We start from the raw sequence: 19,273 nt of genomic DNA, 5'->3' as shown, positions 1-19,273 counted from the left end.
TTGTATTATACCAAGATTAGTGCAATTGAATCACATGCCATTGTAAACCAGAAGTTTACTAACTCAAATGAGTTCATAACTTGGCACGACTGATTGGGTCATCCGGGAACAACCATGATGAGGAGAATTATTGAAAACTCTCATGGACATTCACTAAAGAACCAGAAGATTCTTAAAACTAGTGAATTTTGTTGTGCTGCATGTCCTCAGGGAAAGTTAATTTTAAGGCCATCATTAGTAAAGGTTGGATTTGAGTCCCCTGAATTCCTAGAAAGGATTCAAGGTGATATATGTGGACCTATTCATCCACCATGTGGATCTTTTAGATATTTTATGGTCCTAATAGACGCATCTTCGAGATGGTCATATGTGTGCTTATTATCTTCTCGCAACCTGCCGTTTGCGAGATTACTGGCTCAAATTATTTGATTAAAAGCACAATTTCCAGAAAATCCAATCAAAGCAATTCGTCTTGATAATGCTGGTGAATTTACTTCCCAAGTCTTTGATGCTTATTGTATGGCTAATGGAATAAGTGTTGAACATCCAGTAGCTTATGTTCACACACAAAATGGGTTAGCAGAATCACTTATTAAACGCCTCCAATTAATTACTAGACCCTTACTTATGAGAACAAATCTCCCAAACTCGGTTTGGGGGCATGCTATTTTACATGCCGCAGCACTTATTCGTTTGAGGCCAACGAGTTACCTTCAGTTCTCTCCTATGCAACTAGCTTTTGGCCAGCAGCCAAATGTTTCCCATTTAAGAATATTTGGGTGTGCGATATATGTTCCCATTGCACCACCTAATCGCACCAAAATGGGACCCCAAAGAAAATTGGGAAATATATGTTGGATATGATTCTCCCTCTATAGTGAGGTATCTTGAAATACAAACTGGAGATGTATTTAAAGCCCGGTTTGTGGATTGTCATTTTGATGAATCAAAATTTCCAACATTAGGGGGAGAGAATAAGCTTCCTGAAAAGGAACTTAACTGGAATGCATCATCGTTGATGCATTTAGATCCTCGAACAGGACAATGTGAATTGGAAGTTCAAAAGATTATACATTTGCAAAGAATAGCAAATGAATTGCCTGATGCATTTTCCAATACAAAGAGGATAACCAAATCTTATATACCAGCGGAAAATGTTCCAATTCGAATTGATGTCCCAGTAGGACAAGTAGCCACTGAAGCAAATTCACGCCAGAAGTGTGGCAAGCCTGTCGGTTCCAAAGATAAAAATCCTCGAAAGAGAAAAGAAGTAAATAATATTCCTGTTGAAAAAGACATAGTAAAGACACCTGCAGTTGTCCAAAATTCTGATATAACGCCAGAAGACGTTCAGGTACCTGAAAATTGTGAAAATGACGAGATCTCGATAAATTATGTCTTTACAGGAGAGAAATGGGACCGAAATAAGACAATTGTCAATGAAATATTTGCATATAATGTGGCATTAAATATCATGCATGAAAGTAAGGATCTTGAGCCAAGATCAGTCGAAGAATGTCGACAAAGGAATGATTGGCCAAAATGGAAAGAAGCCATGAAGGCTGAATTAGACTCACTTGCAAAACGTGAAGTCTTTGGACCTGTAGTCCGTACACCTGAAGATGTAAAACCTGTTGGATATAAGTGGGTATTTGTGAGAAAACGAAATGAGAAAAATGAAGTTGTGCGCTATAAAGCTCGACTTGTGGCACAAGGTTTTTCACGAAGGCCCGGTATAAATTATGAAGAAACATATTCCCCTGTAGTGGATGCGATAACATTGCGTTATTTGGTCAGTTTAGCTGCATATCATAAACTGCATATGCATTTAATGGATGTGGTAACAACCTATTTATACGGCTCATTAGATCGGGATATCTATATTAAAGTCCCTGAAGGACTAAAGATATCTAAACCATCCAATGAATATTCGCAAGGGTTATACTCAGTCAAATTGCAAAGATCTTTATATGGTCTAAAGCAATCTGGACGAATGTGGTATAATCGTCTTACTGAGTATCTGGCCAAAAAACGGATTCAAGAATGATGATATCTGCCCATGTGTTTCATAAAGAAAACTACATCTGGGTTCATTATAATTGCTGTGTATGTTGATGATTTAAATATCATTGGGACTCCTGAAGAGATTCCAACAATTATAAAAACTCTAAAAGAAGAGTTTGAGATGAAAGATCTTGGAAAGACTAAGTTTTGTCTCGGCCTACAAATCGAGCATATAAAAAGTGGGATCTTTATTCATCAAACAACATACACAGAAAAGATCTTGAAAAGATTTTATATGGATAAGTCACATCCATTAAGTACTCCAATGATCGTAAGATCTTTGGATGTGGAAAAGGATCAATTCCGCCCTAAAGAAGAGAATGAAGATATCCTTGGTCCTGAAGTACCATATCTTAGTGCCATTAGAGCGCTAATGTATCTTGCTAATAATACGCGACCTGACATATGATTCGCGGTGAATTTACTAGCAAGATATAGTTCCTCTCCAACCAGAAGACATTGGAGTGGAATCAAGCAAATCTTTCGATATCTTCATGGAACGGTTGATATGGGATTGTTTTATCCCTATGGATCCAAGTCACAATTAGTGGCTATGCAGATGCTGGATACTTGTTTGATCCACATAAAGGGATATCTCAAACAGGATATCTGTTCACATATGGTGGTACAGCTATATCATGGAGGTCCACGAAACAGACGATAGCAGCAACCTCCTCTAATCATACTGAAATACTGGCGATTCATAAAGCTAGTCATGAGTGTTTTTGGCTGAGGAGTTTGATTTAATATATTCTGTCATCATGTGGACTAATTGATCATAAGATAGCTCCAACTGTCCTGCTTGAAGATAATACAGCATGCATTGCTTAACTTAAAGGTGGATACATCAAAGGTGATAGAACAAAGCATATTTCTCACAAATTCTTCTTCACTCAAGATCTTCAAAATCAAGGGACAATTGATGTCCAACAGATTCGTTCAAGTGACAATCTGGCAGATTTATTTACAAAGTCACTCCCAAAATCCTCTTTTGAGAGATTGGTACATGAGATTAGGATGCGCCAATTTCGAGACATTAAATGATGTCGGTATGAGGGGGAGACTGTACTCTTTTTTTCTTGGTCAGGTTTTTTTCCCATTGGATTTTTCTTGACAAAGTTTTTAATGAGGCAGTCCCCGTCACAAAGGATATTGTACTCTTTTTCCTTCACTAAAGTTTTTTTTCCCACTGGGTTTTTCTTTAGTAAGGTTTTAATGATGCATATTCCTAAATGAGCATCCAAAGGGGAGTGTTACAACAAGGATAAGGATGGATGCTCATTGATGGTAGATCTGATTTTCTATGGTGAAAGAAACAAATTCTCATGACAGCACAATTAATATGGTTTGAAAGGTTGAATTCATTTGCCTATAAAAGCATGGACGAGGCAAATAGATTACACACACAGCAATATAATAATATTATTGAGCTAATTATTTTAATGCTAGAGTCTTATATTAATACATCTTTATTTTATATTTAATATATCTTTTATTTCACAACAATATGTGAATTAATATTTTTACTATTTATCAAAGTAATAATATTTAGTCATCACAAATATTAGCTTAGAGTTTTCCAAACTCATCATAACGAAACCTTCCTCCTTTGTTACCAAATCATGCATGCGTTATGTGTAGTATAATGATTAATGAAGTACAAGATGGGAACTTCCATATAAAAATTACTGTAGTTAGTAACCAATACTCAATGGATAGTCACAAGAAAAATGTGAAATGGATTTCATACTAAAAGTAGAAACCAAAATCATCTCAGAGGACTATACAAATATTTTTTCGTTAGTTAGAAATTCAGGGTAGAACAAATTTTATATTAGATTAAGCCTAACAAAATTCTCCTCTTTTTGGACGGCAAACTTAGAACAAAGACAAACCTATGCTTTGGAATATCAACCCATATTACGAATTATGAATATCAATCAATACCATATACTATGTAAATCCATCTTCAATTTCAACCAAGTATGGCAACTTTTGAGTTAGAGAAGCTGCCTCTTACATATACTCATTCACTTTCAGATTCTTCCTCTGCCTATCAACCTTTCCCTTCTCATTCTCACTACCAAAAATATTATCACTACAATCTTGTTATCACTGATAAGGACCAATTCCGTAATTTCCTTCTTGTTTCATTAACAATCATTCTTGCCATCATAGCATTGGTTCTAATCTTGCACTTTTTACCCCATAAGAACAAGCATCAAGGAACTTCAATCAATTTCAAACTCGCAATTAACCATGCTCTAACTTTTTATGATGCACAAAAATGTACTAGTACTATACTATACTACACTACACTACTTCTCTTTGTGTAACATATTTTCTTCAGATCATTATGTTTTTAATTTTTAACTTTTTGTCTTTGAAGCTGGACACTATCCGAAGAACAGCCCAGTGAAATTTCGAGGCGATTCAGGATTAGGCGATGGAAAATCAGCAGATACTGATCTTGTTGGTGGATTCTATGACTCTGGCAATAACATTAAATTTACTTTCACCACAGCTTATACTACAACCTTGTTGAGTTGGAGTGTGATGGAATATCATAGTAAATATGCTGATCTTGGTGAGCTGCAACATGTTAGGGACATAATCAGATGGGGAAGTGACTATCTCCTAAAGGTGTTCATTCTCCCAACTTCATCTAAATCTAACCTTACAATATACTCGCAGGTAAACTTATATTAAATTTGTATCATTGTTTCTTGAAGTTAATTTTGATATACTATCAGTATAAAACAGTTTCATACTTGGATCCAATTACGTAACACCACATAAGCAAAAATAACTACTTTTTACATTAATCACATGAATTGTTATCTAAAAGAACGAATATGATTGGATGATTGTATTTATACTGTACTCATTGGATGATTGTATTTCAATAGGAGTAGGACTAGTTTCACATTTGGAAACTTGTGAACCAAAATTGTGAATTGCTGATTTTACATAACCAAAAACTTAATTTACTTTTTTTTTCCACCTTCTATTTGATTAGGTTGGAAATACCATTAGTGATAAGGGAGAGCCAAAAAATGATATAAGCTGCTGGCAAAGACCTGAAGACATGGATTATGCAAGACCAGTTTCAATTTGTGACAGTTCTGCTTCAGATTTAGGAGGTGAAATTGTTGCAGCATTATCTGCATCATCTATGGTATTAAAAAATGACACAGAATACTCAATGAAACTAGTCAAAGCAGCAGAAACTCTACACAAGTTAGTCACAAGTGAAGATCCAAAGAAGCAAGGAACTTACACAATGGTTGATGCATGTGGAAAACAAGCAAGAGATTTCTACAAATCATCAAGTTACAAAGATGAATTGGCATGGGGAGGAACATGGTTGTTTCTTGCTACTGGAAACTTAACTTACCTTGATTATGCTACTGAGACTTTTAAATCTGCCAAGAACAATGAATCAGATTTTGATAATGGAACCTTTGATTGGAACAACAAGCTCAATGCGCTCGCGGTAATCTAAAATTAACTGATGTAGGACTAAACTACTTACACTTGAAATTCTAATGTACTGATCTTGGATTCTTGGCAGGTTTTGCTAACAAGAATTCGATATTTTCGTGATCCTGGAGGATTGTATGAACATGCTTTGAGGCTCTCATCAAACTCAACACACTCCCTCATGTGCTCTTTGCTGTTCAATGATTTTAGCAGGACACCTGGTAAATTCTAAAGTTGCTCTATCAATAGATTTTCATGTGTGTAATTAGTGTTCATTATCTATTTATATGATTCATGATAATTGTAGGTGGATTGATTATCATGAAAGATGATAATGGGCCATTACTAGAGTATGCTGCAACAGCATCATTCCTCAGTAAATTGTATAGTGATTATCTTCATCATCTCAAGTTCTCTGGTGCAAAATGCAAGAGTAATGTGTTTTCGGTGGCTATGCTTCGCGAATTTGCTAGTTCTCAGGCAAATTCCTATTAAATGATCATAGATAAAAGAGTACAAATATTCTAATTATGTTTTTCATGTAACACTTTCCATTTAAAATAGCATAATTCTAAAAACTATACTATAATGTTGATTCCTTGTGTTACTTGCTCCTCAGGTTAACTACATATTGGGACAGAATCCTTTGAAGATGAGTTACTTAGTGGGACATGGTGACAAATTTCCAGTGCAAGTTCATCACAGAAGTGCATCAATTCCATGGGATGATAAGAAGCATTATAGTTGTGATGGTGGCAAGAAATGGCTCAACTCGAAGGATCCGAATCTGCAAGTTCTTGTTGGAGCCATGGTGGGAGGGCCAGACATGCATGATGGTTTCATAGATCAAAGGAACAATTCAAGGTTCACTGAGCCAAACATAGCAAGCAATGCTGGTTTAGTTGCAGCACTTATTGCACTTTCTGATAACTCAAGTGGCTTGAAAGATTCATTTTGAACTTCTCCGTTTGCTATACTATGTTTGATCAAATTGGTTTCATTTTTACACAATCTTTTGATCTTAGTGTAAATTTCATATCCAATTTTGTGAGAAGAACAGAGCAAAAGATTTTATAAATAAGATATTCACCAATGGAGAGCTTTTTATGTTTTATAGTAAGTAAACACTTAAATTGGTCTTCAAGAAATTTTAGATTAGAGATTTTACTCTTCAACAAATTTTTATTCTCTAGAAGTCTTCAATACTTACTTCCGTCATATATATAGTTCTCTGTCATTTTAAAAAGGAGTAATTCATCTTATAATGATATTTTTTGTGGGCCTAATTATCTTACAATAAAATTTGTAAGGGACTTAATTTGTCAAACATGCATATTAAACTGTAACGTAATCTTTCCATGTATATTAACGCTATATTTGCTTATTATCTCAGAACAATAAAAATGCAGACACAGACATACATGAACGCAAACACATACATGAATACATGTAGTCTGTTTGGTTGTTATAACACTAGAAGATATATACACATTTATCATTAAAAGCCAATTTTACCTCCAATAAGGAAGAAGTTGTTGGTGATCAAGGTGATGAGAGTAGAAAGTAGAATTTTAAAAATTTTGAAAGGATAAAATTGTAATAAAAAACTATGTCTCATGTCTAATATCTGTGTCAACTTTCTAGCAAGATACTAAATACATGTATTTTGTACGTGAGTGTGTCTTTCTAAATATTTATGTCTAAGATAGGCATAGACAGCAACCAAACACAGCCTTAAATAAGACAATTCACTCTTCTCTTGTGTGTACAAATTTTGACACGTATCATTTAAACTAATCAAGTTTGCCCCTTTTGGACGTAGCATAGCCTTAAATTGGATCCACCAAGCAAATAGATTGGGATTCAAACTCAACTAACAAAACTTTGATGTATAATTTGTTAAAACTTTCTATGCTAATCAGCCTTTTGCAAACTTGCAACTACAGAGTTGTTTGGATACAAATTTCACTGTACAAGCCATTTACATGATAAAGATAAACTATACATGGATTCTTGATTCTTATTTGACTTCAGGTTGACTTCAGCCTGTCCAAGTTATACACTTTCTGCAAAAATAAATATTTGTAAGCACCTAACACTAAAATTGGTATCACTATGATATGAACAATATGTTATGAAGAATGAAAATTGAGGCTTACTAGAATACAATGGATATCTTCAAGAAAAGGAACAAGCAAAGAAACCAACATCTGCATTTTCTCCTTTAGGGCCTCACAAGTTTCATCTTTTTCTCTAAGGAGATTCATGAAAGTTTTGCGATCTGGGACTAGTTTTATAGCCACCTGCAAATAAATAGTGTCATTTCTATCAAGTTTAGCCACCATGCTAACTATGCAATTGCAAGCTTTTATATGATTGAAGGGTAGCCTGTGGAATCCAACTAGAATCATAAAAGAAAAATTTTGATTGAACAAATGGAAATTATTACTCTAAAAGCAGCTGAGGAAATCCATCCATGCCATGGAGTCAAAGTTGCAGCATAAGATTCTTCAACTACTTGTTCCATACTCTTGTTAGGATCTTTTGCAAGTGACTGTAACAGAGCCATGGCAAAATCAAGGGATCTGCAGAGTGCCACCTCTCTAAGTAAAACTTACGCAACTTAAAATATCGAAAGCAAGTAAACTAATTGACCCTTTTTCTTTTCCTGAACAATCTTATGAGCTGATTATGCAAATTTTGTAGTTGCTAACCTTGTGAGCCAAACAAGGGCTTTACTACAACTACACCTCTTCCTTGCAGTGCCTTTACTAGCTTCTAATTTCAACATCTCAACCAAATTTGAATTCAATGATGGGTTTGATTCATACATCAATTCCAATCTCTGCAGTGAAAAAGAACTTAAAACAGTTTAGATAGTGCCAAAAGTTACCATACAGTAACAGATTTTCCCTCCTTTCAAGGTTAAGCATTGACTATTTTTACCTTAATATTCTGGTGAATGTCTTGTCTCAAGACAGCCATGGTTGGCCCTATCTTATCTACAAGAGCATAAAAAAAAAAAGAAGCAAAAGGACAATGTGTGTGTTAGTTGCTACATCACATTCCTACTATTCATGTTTTTGAGAAAACAAAGAGAGTGAAAAACCAACCAAGAACTTGTAGAACCAAGTGACATATAGATAGAAAAGGCTTTGTGGGGATTTGTTCTGTAGCAGAAGCACCATCTTCATGATGTTCATGATTCCCTCCAACTGCAGAAGGTTTAATAACAACCATCATAGATAACTCTTCAATGGCAGAGCTTATCTCTGAACTCTTCTTCTCCATATCCCTTTTCCTCTTCATCTCTCACCTATGCTATGTTCCTTCCTTGTCCCTCTTCCTCTTCTCTCTTATATATATAAAACTAAGCTTGGACTTTTATCAAATACTTTATATGCATATGGAAATAGATAGATAGAAAGAGAGATGAATAGCAATGAAGCTTCCTATATTTTGATCACAAGTTGCTGGAAATAGAAGAACTAAACTAATCTTGCTGTGCCATCAATTATTAAATTGTTGTTCTACACATCTAGTTACATCATTGTTCTTTTAATTTCTACGGTAATAAAACTCTTGAGCTATCAATTTTTTTTTTTAATCTCCAATGAACTATTTGATTGTGACATTATATTTGACCTTGGGTTTATCATCTAACCTTATATTAAAGAAAACAATAAAACGTTATCTGAATAAATCAAGTCCATGTAGGTCCCATACTTGAAATAGACAAGGGCTTTACAATCTAACCGTCTGTGATGAACTACCATGTGGTGCTTTGATATTATACATGCTTGATCTTGCTATTTGTGTTAAGTAATTAGCTTCATTATTGGGCCTTGGGAGCAGTACTATGATATACTTTAATCATTGGGTCTGCTAGTACTTTGGGAGCCTAAGATATTCCATGATTATTGATTAGTATCTTTTGAGTTTAAATAAATTAAATTAATGGCTCAGATCAACAATTGCATTGATTGTTATTGTTCTGAATTGCAACTATTAGGTAGCGTTTGTTTTCAGGTACTGAAACAGAGACTGAGAGACTGAGATTCAGTATTGTGTTTGTTAGTTCAGAGACTGGTACTAAAATTTTTGTCTCTGTCTCCAAAATTTCAGTATTTCAGTACCTCCAAAAGGTAGAGACACAGGGGACTGAAATTTTTAGAGATGGAGACTGAAACTTTAATAACATTTTATACCTTAAATACTTTCATTTCAATTAATTAATTCCAATTTTACCCTTTGTGCAAATTAAATTAGAGTTTCATTCTTATTTCAATTCATGTCTCCTATTTTGCACCAAACAGAATACTGAGATTTGTTTCAATCCCTGTCTCTCAGTCTCTGTCTCTCAGTCTCAGTCTTTCTGTCTCTATCTCTCCACCAAACGCTACCTTACAGAATGGAGTTTAGTTATTATGTGCCTTATGGTAATGTTGTAAGTGTAAAAAGCGTATAAACTTAGTTTCACGTAAAAAAAAACAAAAAAAATTAAGAAATTTATAAGATAAGAAGTGTATTAATTTAAATATTTTAAAATTTTAAATTAGATGTGATATTTTTTCATCTTATATTTTTTATTTTCTTCACAAAATGATAATAAAAACGCAAATCACACACTTAGTCCTAAGCTTTATATTTTTTTTTCTAGAAAACTTTTTTAGTAAATTAAATTTATGTCTTTAGAATACATTGGTGCAATCAATGATGCATAAGAGCACTTTCAACTCATGAATTCCCAAAATTCCATTTTCTTTTTTCTGATACAATGCCGTCTGAACCGTTAGAGAAAAGAGAAATAATATCCCTGCTCATGCTTCGAAGAGAAGAAATTTCTTCTTAGAGGAACTTGTGGTATCTAACAATAACTTACTATATGACAAGTTATCTTTAAAATAAATAATTATATTAAATTATAATTTATTAAATAATTATATTAAATATGTAAATCACACGCTCAGCCCTAAACTTTATATTTTTTCTCTAGAAAATCTTTTTAGTGGATTAAATTTATGTCTTTAGAACACATGATGGTACAATCAATCATGCATAAGAGCACTTTCAACCCATGAATCCCCAAGGTTCCATTTCCTTTTTTTCCGACACAATGCAGTCCGAACCGTTAGAGATGAGAGAAATAGCAGCGCTGCTTATGCTTCGAGGAGAAGGAGTGTAATAACCGAGAGTGTGAGGAAAAAAAAAAGAAAAGAAAAAGAGGTTGAGAACACGTGGGGGGCATATGCCCCCTCTTAAAATTTTTTTTCTCTTTTCTCATCTTCTTCGACACATCCCCTCCCTCTCTGTTCTCCTTCTCTTTCATTTTCTTTCAAAAAATCAAAATGTAAAACCCTCATTTTTCTCCTCTTACCAACTAGATTTCTTAATGTCTTCTCCTTGCAACCAACCACTCAATATCATCAAATTCACCTTCATCATCTTGCTTCATTTTATTCTCTATTCTATCTCCATTTATTCAAATCTCATTTTCTCAAAATCTCCAAATAAAAAAATTTCAACTTAATGAGTGAAGGAAGCATTCAACTTTGGGTCCTGGTTATTATTGAGGCGTCAAGGTAACTCTTTGACTCAATAATTAGCCATATCTCCAATTTTTTTCATCTTTATATTTATGGGTATATATAAATCCAAATTAGGGTTATTAACGGTTAGAAAATTTGGGACTTTTGTCAAGGTGAGTAAGATTATGTTAATTGACAATATTAATAGCTCACAATTATCTTTATTGTCATATTTCTAGAGTTGTAGAATTATTGGACATCATTTGGTAGCTCGTTGACGCAGTCAGAGTTGCTTCCGGTTCTTTGGAATCAAGTTGTGAGTGGATATTATATCTATAATTGTTTTTAAATATATTATTATCAATATCTATGTTGAATAATTAATTTTGGAGTTTGAAAAAATTTTATTATTGTGATTTCTGAATTTTTGAAAATAAATATTGATTTGTGAAACTTACAATTTTATAAAAATACACACGAGACGATATTTATATATTTTGTAAAGTATAAATGTTTTCTTATTTGACCTTATTTAAATTTTAATTAAATTTTAGTATGCAATCCTATATATATTGATTTGCTATGGAATTTAGTAGTATGTTATAAGCACTAGAGATTTTTATAAGTGATTTGGTTTGGATTGGTTTGGGAGACTCTGACTAAAAAACCGTAGTTAACGGCGGTTATGACGTTAACCTAGATGCATCTGGCTCAGACCTCAGCTAGCAAGGGCGTTGCTAGTCTAACGTGTAGGCCACACGTTAGATCTGTTATACCGTACGGACACACTAGAGGAAAGGACTACCCTTATAGGTGGAGCCGCCCTAGGTGTGTAATATTTGATTTGATTTGACTTCTGGAATGAGAACTCCCATTTCAGTTCATCCGCTTAAGTAATTATCTATTGTTTGTATAATTAATTAATATGAATTTCCCATCTCTGAAAAGAAATATAATTTTCAAGGTAAACTCTGTATTGTCTCGTGTGGGTTATAGATGTAATGTTTGCTCACTGAGTTGCAAAACTCACCCTATTATATTCCCATATTTTTCAGATACAGGAGTCATTCCAGGTTTCATTCCACCAGCCCCTTAGTAGATCTTAGTCATTTTGGTGAGCTCTTCTTCTTTCCAAGGACTCTAGTTATCAACTTGATATATATATATATATATATGATGCGTATTTTGGATATATTTGGTTGTGGATATAATTTGGAGTACGTTGTTGTTGTTGTCTTTGAAAATGGAGGTTTATTATTAATACAGGAAGTTAATATTTATATTGGTAAGGTCCTAGAAACAGAGGAGATTCTGTCCGTTTTTCTGAAAATTTGGTCGTTTGCCTTGCTGAGGGACTTGTCTCTTGAGCGCCAGTCATGGCTTGATTCGGGTCATGACGAAGTGGTATCAGAGCTTTAGGTTTTTCTGTGTAATATGGAGCAAGTATCCTTCAGTAAGATCACAATTGTGCAAATGGAAGCCGGCCCATTTTCACAAAGTGTGATGTTACTAGAGGCCTATAGGAAGTTGTCCTCAATCTTTTGGTCTCATAATTCTTTCTGTCTGTCCTATTGTCTTCGAACTCCATATACATATGTCGTTGGTGATTCAATCGCTCTACTTACTCGATAGGTGGAAGATGCCACCTAAGAAAAGACGTGGTGGAGCTGTTGGTGCTCCTGATACTACTGAATCCAGTAGGGCAGTTTCTCCGCCACTTGGAGCGCTTCGACAAAGGCCAAGGAGCCAAAGGATAGCTGATAGGCACGAAGGAGAGATACCCCGCGAGAGAGTTCAAGAGAACCCCGCAGTAAGAGAGGGTCAACCGAACTTAGCAGCTGAATTGAGGGGAATGAATCAAACTCTTAATACGGTGTTACAGGTTCTAACAAATCAAAATAAGGGTGAAGCGAGACTTCCTAATGCGCCAAATCCTGAGCCTCATAGGGTTCATCAATTGTTTGGGGATCAAGAGCCGCCAATTGAAAAGTATTTGAAGTTGAATTCGTCCACTTTCAATGGAGATTCATTGGATGAAGATCCACAACAATATCTAGAGGATGCAAAGAAAGCTATTCGAGCTCTCAAGTGCACCAAAGAATGGGCTGTTGAGTTAGTATCCTACAACTTGCGTGGTTCAGCAAGATATTGGTATGAGTCTCTTCTTGAGAGCAAAGAAGCAGCTAGACTTCCTCCTCCTTCTTGGGAAGAGTTTACTGAAGAGTTTCTTGCTCGATTTTATCCAGCTAACAAGCAAGCAGAAGATGCAATTGCCTTTGAAAGATTAAGGCAAGAGAATATAACAGTGACTGAGTATGCTAAGGAGTTTACTAGGCTTTCTAAGAGTGCTCCATACTTGGTGAATTCAGAAGAGATGAAAGTTCGTCGTTTCATTCGTGGATTGGCAGAACCTATGTTCACTACTCTTATGCCTGAAGTCTGATGCATGTCTTTTAAGGATGTCCTAAACTCTGCCTATGGAATTAAAGCTGGGATAGCAGAGAGAAATGCTTTTAAGGATGTTGGTAAAAAGCCCAAGATGAAGGGACAATTTTCTGGTGGATCTAGTTTAGGAGGATTTAAGTCTCATCATGGTCAAACTAATCAGCAAGATTATTCGGGGTATCGAGCTCGTCCTCAAGCATCTTTTGGTGGGGTTGCTTCTTCTGGATCTGCTCCCATGAGTGTTTCGAATCCCAGACCTTTTGTTAAGAGCACCTCTCAATCTAGTGCACAGGGTTCAAATCAGACAAGGCCAGCTCAGCCCTATTGTCTTCAGTGTGGGAGTTACCATTCTGGTATATGTTTCAAGGCTACTGGTGCATGTTTTGGTTGTGGTCAATCTGGTCATCTTAGGAGGGATTGTCCAAATCCTAGAGGAGGCTTTGCTCTAGGAATTGCATGTCCTACAACACCAATGCCATCATCTTCAGCTATGTCTATTGGAAATTCTTCTGGTCCTAGTGGCAGAGGAGCAGGTGGCAGGGATCAGACTTATAACAGAGGAGGGAGCCAAAGAGGAAGAGGTCAGGCATGTGTGTATGCTTTAACACATCAAGATGCTCAAGCTTCTCATGCTGTGGTGGCAGGTACTTTACAAGTTTGTTCTTTAGATGCTCGAGTGTTATTTGATACGGGTTCTCATTATTCATATGTATCTCCACATCTTGCATCTCGTTTCGATAAACAACCTGAACTGTTATCCCACCCATTTCATATTGGCACTCCGCTTGGAGTCTCCACGATAGTTCGAGTCGTATTTCAGTTTTGTGTTGTTAGAATTAATACCGTTGAAACCTTAGCTGATTTGATCCTTTTAGAACCAATGGAAGATATTGATGTCATCTTAGGCATGGATTGGTTAGCAGCTTGTCATGCTGATGTGGGCTATTACTCCAAAACTGTGAAGTTTGACATACCGGGTATCTCACCTTTTGTTTTTAAGGGTGATGACTGTCCCACTTTAGCTAGCATCATCTCATCTATGAGAGCTATGCAATTGATGGATAAGGGAAACCAAGGATTTCTGGCAGTTGTTAGAGATGTTGATGCCAAAGTGCCTAGTCTTGATCAGGTTCCTATTGTTAGAGAATTCCCTGACGTGTTCCCTGATGAGCTACCGGGGATGCCGCCTGACCGTGAAGTTGAGTTTTCCATAGAATTGGCTCCGGGAGTCCAACCTGTGTCCATTCCTCCCTATCGTATGGCTCCAACTGAGTTACGAGAATTAAAAGTTCAATTGGAAGATATGCTAGAGAAAGGATTCATTCGTCCTAGCACTTCTCCGTGGGGAGCTCTTGTTCTATTCGTAAGGAAGAAGGATGGAACGATGTGACTATGTGTGAATTATCGTCAGCTCAATAAGATAACTGTTCGCAACAAGTATCCATTGCCCAGGATTGATGATTTGTTTTATCAACTTCAAGGAGCTACCTGTTTCTCAAAAATTGACCTGCGTTCAGGGTACCATCAATTAAAGATAAAAAAGGAAGACATTCCAAAAACTTCCTTTTGTACTCGCTATGGGCACTATGAGTTCTTAGTAATGTCCTTTGGTCTGACGAATGCGCCTACAGCTTTCATGGACTTAATGAATCGAGTCTTCAAACCTTTCTTAGATCGCTTTGTTATCGTCTTCATCAATGATATCTTGGTGTATTCGAAAAGTGCTACGGAGCATGAGTATCATTTGAGGATTGTATTACAAACCTTAAGGGATCATAAGCTCTATGCTTCGTTTTCTAAATGTGAGTTTTGGCTTCATCAAGTGACATTCTTGGGGCATGTGGTATCAAAAGATGGAATCATGGTGGATCCAAAGAAGGTTGAAGCCGTTCAAAAGTGGCCAAGGCCTACTACAGTGACAGAAATTCGTAGCTTTCTAGGGTTGGCCGGCTACTATCGGTGATTCATCAAGGACTTCTCGAGAATTTTGGCACCATTAACCAAGTTAACTCAGAAGAATGTGAAGTTTCAATGGTCAGAAACTTGTGAGGGAAGTTTTCAGACACTTAAGTCTTGTCTAACCTCAGCACCAGTTCTTGTTTTACCTTCTGGGTCTGGGGGATTCTCAGCCTTTTGCGATGCATCTCGGATAGGACTTGGTTCTGTATTAATGCAGCATGGCCGTGTCATTACCTATGCCTCGCGACAACTCAAGAAGCATGAGCAGAATTATCCAACTTATGACCTTGAAATGGCAGCGGTCATCTTTGCTTTAAAGATTTAGAGACACTACCTTTATGGTGAGACCTGTGAAATCTATACGAATCACAAGAATTTGAAGTATACATTTCAACAGAAGGATTTAAATTTGAGGCAACAGAGATGGATAGAGTTGCTAAAAGATTATGATTGTACCATTTTGTATCATCCTGGAAAGGCAAATGTTGTAGCAGATGCCCTCAGTAGAAAATCTATGGGTAGCTTGGTCCATATCACTCTTGGAAGGAGACCAATTGTTGAAGAAGTCCATCAATTGGAGGCCGGTGAAATTCAATTTGACCTCGGAGAATCAGGAATTTTCTTAGCACATGTTCGAGCACAATCTTCCCTAATAGAACAGATCAAGGTTGCACAAAGTGATGATCCGAAACTAAGAAAGCTTATGGAAGATGTTCGCAATGGGAGGAACTCAGACTTTTCTCTTGATCAAGATGTATTGCGTTGTGGTCAACGCTTATGTGTGCCAGATAACCCCGACTTGAAGAAAGCTATTTTGGAGGAGGCTCACAATTCTAAGTATACCGTTCATCCAGGCTCCAATAAGATGTATCAAGATTTGAAACAATTGTTTTGGTGGGAAGGCATGAAGAAAGACATAGGAGTTTTTGTTTCTCATTGCTTAACTTGCCAACAAGTTAAAGCTGAACATCAAAGACCTGCTGGGTTATTACAACAGATTGAGATACCTGAATGGAAGTGGGAAAGGATTACAATAGATTTTGTAACAGGTTTACCTCGTAGTTTTAAAGGTTTTGATTTAATTTGGATAATTGTGGATAGAATGACGAAGTCAGCTCACTTTCTTCCGGTGAAAACAACTTTCAGTGCAGCTCGGTATGCTCAACTTTATGTTGATGAGATAGTTAAGCTACATGAAATTCCAGTGTCCATTATTTCAGATCGCGGGCCCCAGTTTACCTCTCATTTTTGGAAATCTTTTCAAAAAACGTTAGGAACTCGTCTAGATCTTAGCACAGATTTTCACCCTCAAACCGATGGGCAATCAGAGAGGACGATCCAGATATTGGAAGACATGTTAAGGTGTTGTGTTCTAGATTTTGGTGAAAATTGGGACAGCTATCTATCTTTGATCAAGTTCTTTTATAATAATAGTTATCAAGTCAGCATTCAAATGACACCATTTGAGGCTCTTTATGGGAGAAGATGCAGGTCACCTATTGGGTGGTTTGAGGTTGGTGAGGTTAAGCTTTTGGGGCCAAATTTGGTACAAGATGCGGTTGAGAAGGTTTGCATAATAAGAGAACGTTTATTAGCAGCTCAGAGTAGGCAGAAGGCTTATGTTGATGATAGAAGACGTAACTTAGAGTTTTCAGTGGGTGATCAGGTATTTCTGAGAGTGTCGCCTATGAAAGGAATGATGAGGTTTGGGAAAAGAGGCAAGCTTAATCCTTGATACATTGGTCCATTTGAGATACTGAACAGAATAGGTGCAGTTGCTTACCGCTTGGCATTGCCGTCTGAGTTGTCTATGATTCATCCAGTCTTTCATGTATCAATGTTGCGCAAATACCTTCCCGACCCATCTCATGTGCTTGCACCACAAGCCATAGAGCTAAACGAAGATTTATCATTTGAAGAGGAACCGGTGGCTATAATAGATCGCTAAGTAAAGAAACTACGTTCTAAAGAGATAGCATTTGTGAAAGTTATTTGGAAGAATCATTCGGTAGAAGAAGCAACTTGGGAAGTGGATGATGCAATGCGCGACAAATATCTGTATTTGTTTGAGTCTAAAGGTAACTATCACACTTATCATAGTTTATGGGTTTGAAATTCGGGGAGTGAATTTCTTAAGGGGGAGAGAATGTAATAACCGAGAGTGTGAGGAAAAAAAAAAGAAAGAGAGGTTGAGAACACGTGGGGGGCACATGCCCCCACTTAAAATTTTCTTTCTCTCTTCTCATCTTCTTCGACACTCCCCCTCCCCCTCTGTTCTCCTTCCCTTTCATTTTCTTTCAAAAAAATCAAAATGTAAAACCCTCATTTCTCTTCTCTTACCAACTAGATTTCTTCATCTCTTCTCCTTGCAACCAACCACTCAATATCATTAAATTCACCTTCATCATCTTGCTTCCTTTTCTTCTCTATTCTATCTCCATTTATTTTAAATCTCATTTTCTCAAAATCTCCAAATCAGAAAATTTCAACTTAATGAGTGAATGAAGCATTCAACTTTGAGTCCTGGTTATTATTGAGGCTTCAAGGTAAGTCTTTGACTCAATAATTAGCCATATCTCTAATTTTTGTCATCTTTATATTTATGGGTATATATAAATCCGAATTAGGGTTATTAGGGGTTAGAAAATTTGGGACTTTTGTTGTTAGGAAATTTGAAACTTTTGTCAAATTGAGTAAGATTATGTTAATTGACAATATTAGTAGCTCACAAATATCATTATTGTCATATTTCTAGAGTTGTAGAATTATTGAACATCATTTGGTAGCTCGTTGACGCGCTCAGAGTTGCTTCTGGTTCTTTGGAATCAAGTTGTGAGTGGATATTATATCTATAATTATTTTTAAATATATTATTATCAATATCTATGTTGAATAATTAATTTTGGAGTTTGAAAATATTTTATTATTGTGATTTCTAAATTTTTGAAAATAAATATTGATTTGTGAAACTTACAATTTTATAAAAATACACACGAGACGATATTTATATATTTTGTAAAGTATAAATGTTTTCTTATTTGACCTTATTTAAATTTTAATTAAATTTTGGTATGCAATCCTATATATGTTGATTTGCTATGGAATTTAGTAGTATGTTATAAGCACTAGATGCATCTGGCTCAGACCTCAGCTAGCAGGGGCGTTGCTAGCCTAACGTGTAGGCCACACGTTGGATCTGTTATACCGTACGGGCACACTAGAGGAAAGGACTACCCTTAGAGGTGGAGCCGCCCTAGGTGTGTAATATTTGATTTGATTTGACTTCTGGAATGAGAACTCCCATTTCAGTTCATCCGCTTAACTAATTATCTATTGTTTGTATAATTAATTAATATAAATTTCTCATCTCTGAAAAGAAATATAATTTTCAAGGTAAACTTTGTATTGTCTCGTGTGGGTTATAGATGTAATGTTTGCTCACTGAGTTGCAAAACTCACCCTATTATATTCCCATATTTTTCAGATATAGGAGTCATTCCAAGTTCCATTCCACCAGCCCCTCAGTAGATCTTAGTCATTTTGGTGAGCCATTCTTCTTTCCAAGGGCTAAGTAATTATGTAATGAAACCTTTGCTCAAAATCTAGATTATGTCAATGCTCCATATGTCACAGGCAGGATCCTCGTGTGGGTTATGTTATTTTGAATCTTGAACTATTTAGGTAGTGATTATGATTTGGTTATGTAAGACTTATGGTTTTAACTATATACTCTAGCTATCAACTAGATATATATATATATGATGCGTATTTTGGATATATTTGGTTGTGGATAT

General features: G+C 35.9%; 2 protein-coding genes across 2 annotated transcripts; one reads left to right on the top strand and one right to left on the bottom strand.

Annotated features, from left to right (window-relative positions):
* Positions 1 to 4,049: 4,049 nt before the first annotated feature.
* Positions 4,050 to 6,505, top strand: LOC107460538 (endoglucanase 25-like). Its single transcript, XM_016078911.3, has 6 exons — positions 4,050 to 4,353; positions 4,454 to 4,758; positions 5,084 to 5,560; positions 5,639 to 5,768; positions 5,855 to 6,027; positions 6,167 to 6,505. The coding sequence occupies exons 1-6, from the start codon at positions 4,050 to 4,052 to the stop codon at positions 6,503 to 6,505; spliced, it is 1,728 nt and encodes a 575-aa protein (XP_015934397.1).
* Positions 6,506 to 7,261: 756 nt separating this feature from the next.
* LOC107460629 (glycolipid transfer protein 3) lies at positions 7,262 to 9,015 on the bottom strand. Its single transcript, XM_016079021.3, has 6 exons — positions 8,661 to 9,015; positions 8,494 to 8,549; positions 8,262 to 8,392; positions 7,997 to 8,132; positions 7,707 to 7,850; positions 7,262 to 7,613 (listed from the first exon to the last, which is right to left on the bottom strand). Exons 1-6 carry the CDS (start codon positions 8,854 to 8,856, stop codon positions 7,578 to 7,580), a joined length of 699 nt encoding a protein of 232 aa, XP_015934507.1. The 5' UTR covers positions 8,857 to 9,015; the 3' UTR covers positions 7,262 to 7,577.
* Positions 9,016 to 19,273: the final 10,258 nt, after the last annotated feature.

Source organism: Arachis duranensis, chromosome 8 (genome assembly GCF_000817695.3).
Source record: "Arachis duranensis cultivar V14167 chromosome 8, aradu.V14167.gnm2.J7QH, whole genome shotgun sequence".
In the NCBI taxonomy this organism is placed as follows: domain Eukaryota; kingdom Viridiplantae; phylum Streptophyta; class Magnoliopsida; order Fabales; family Fabaceae; genus Arachis; species Arachis duranensis.
Note: the sequence above shows the minus strand (reverse complement) of the source record. Positions and strands in the feature narration are given on the sequence as shown.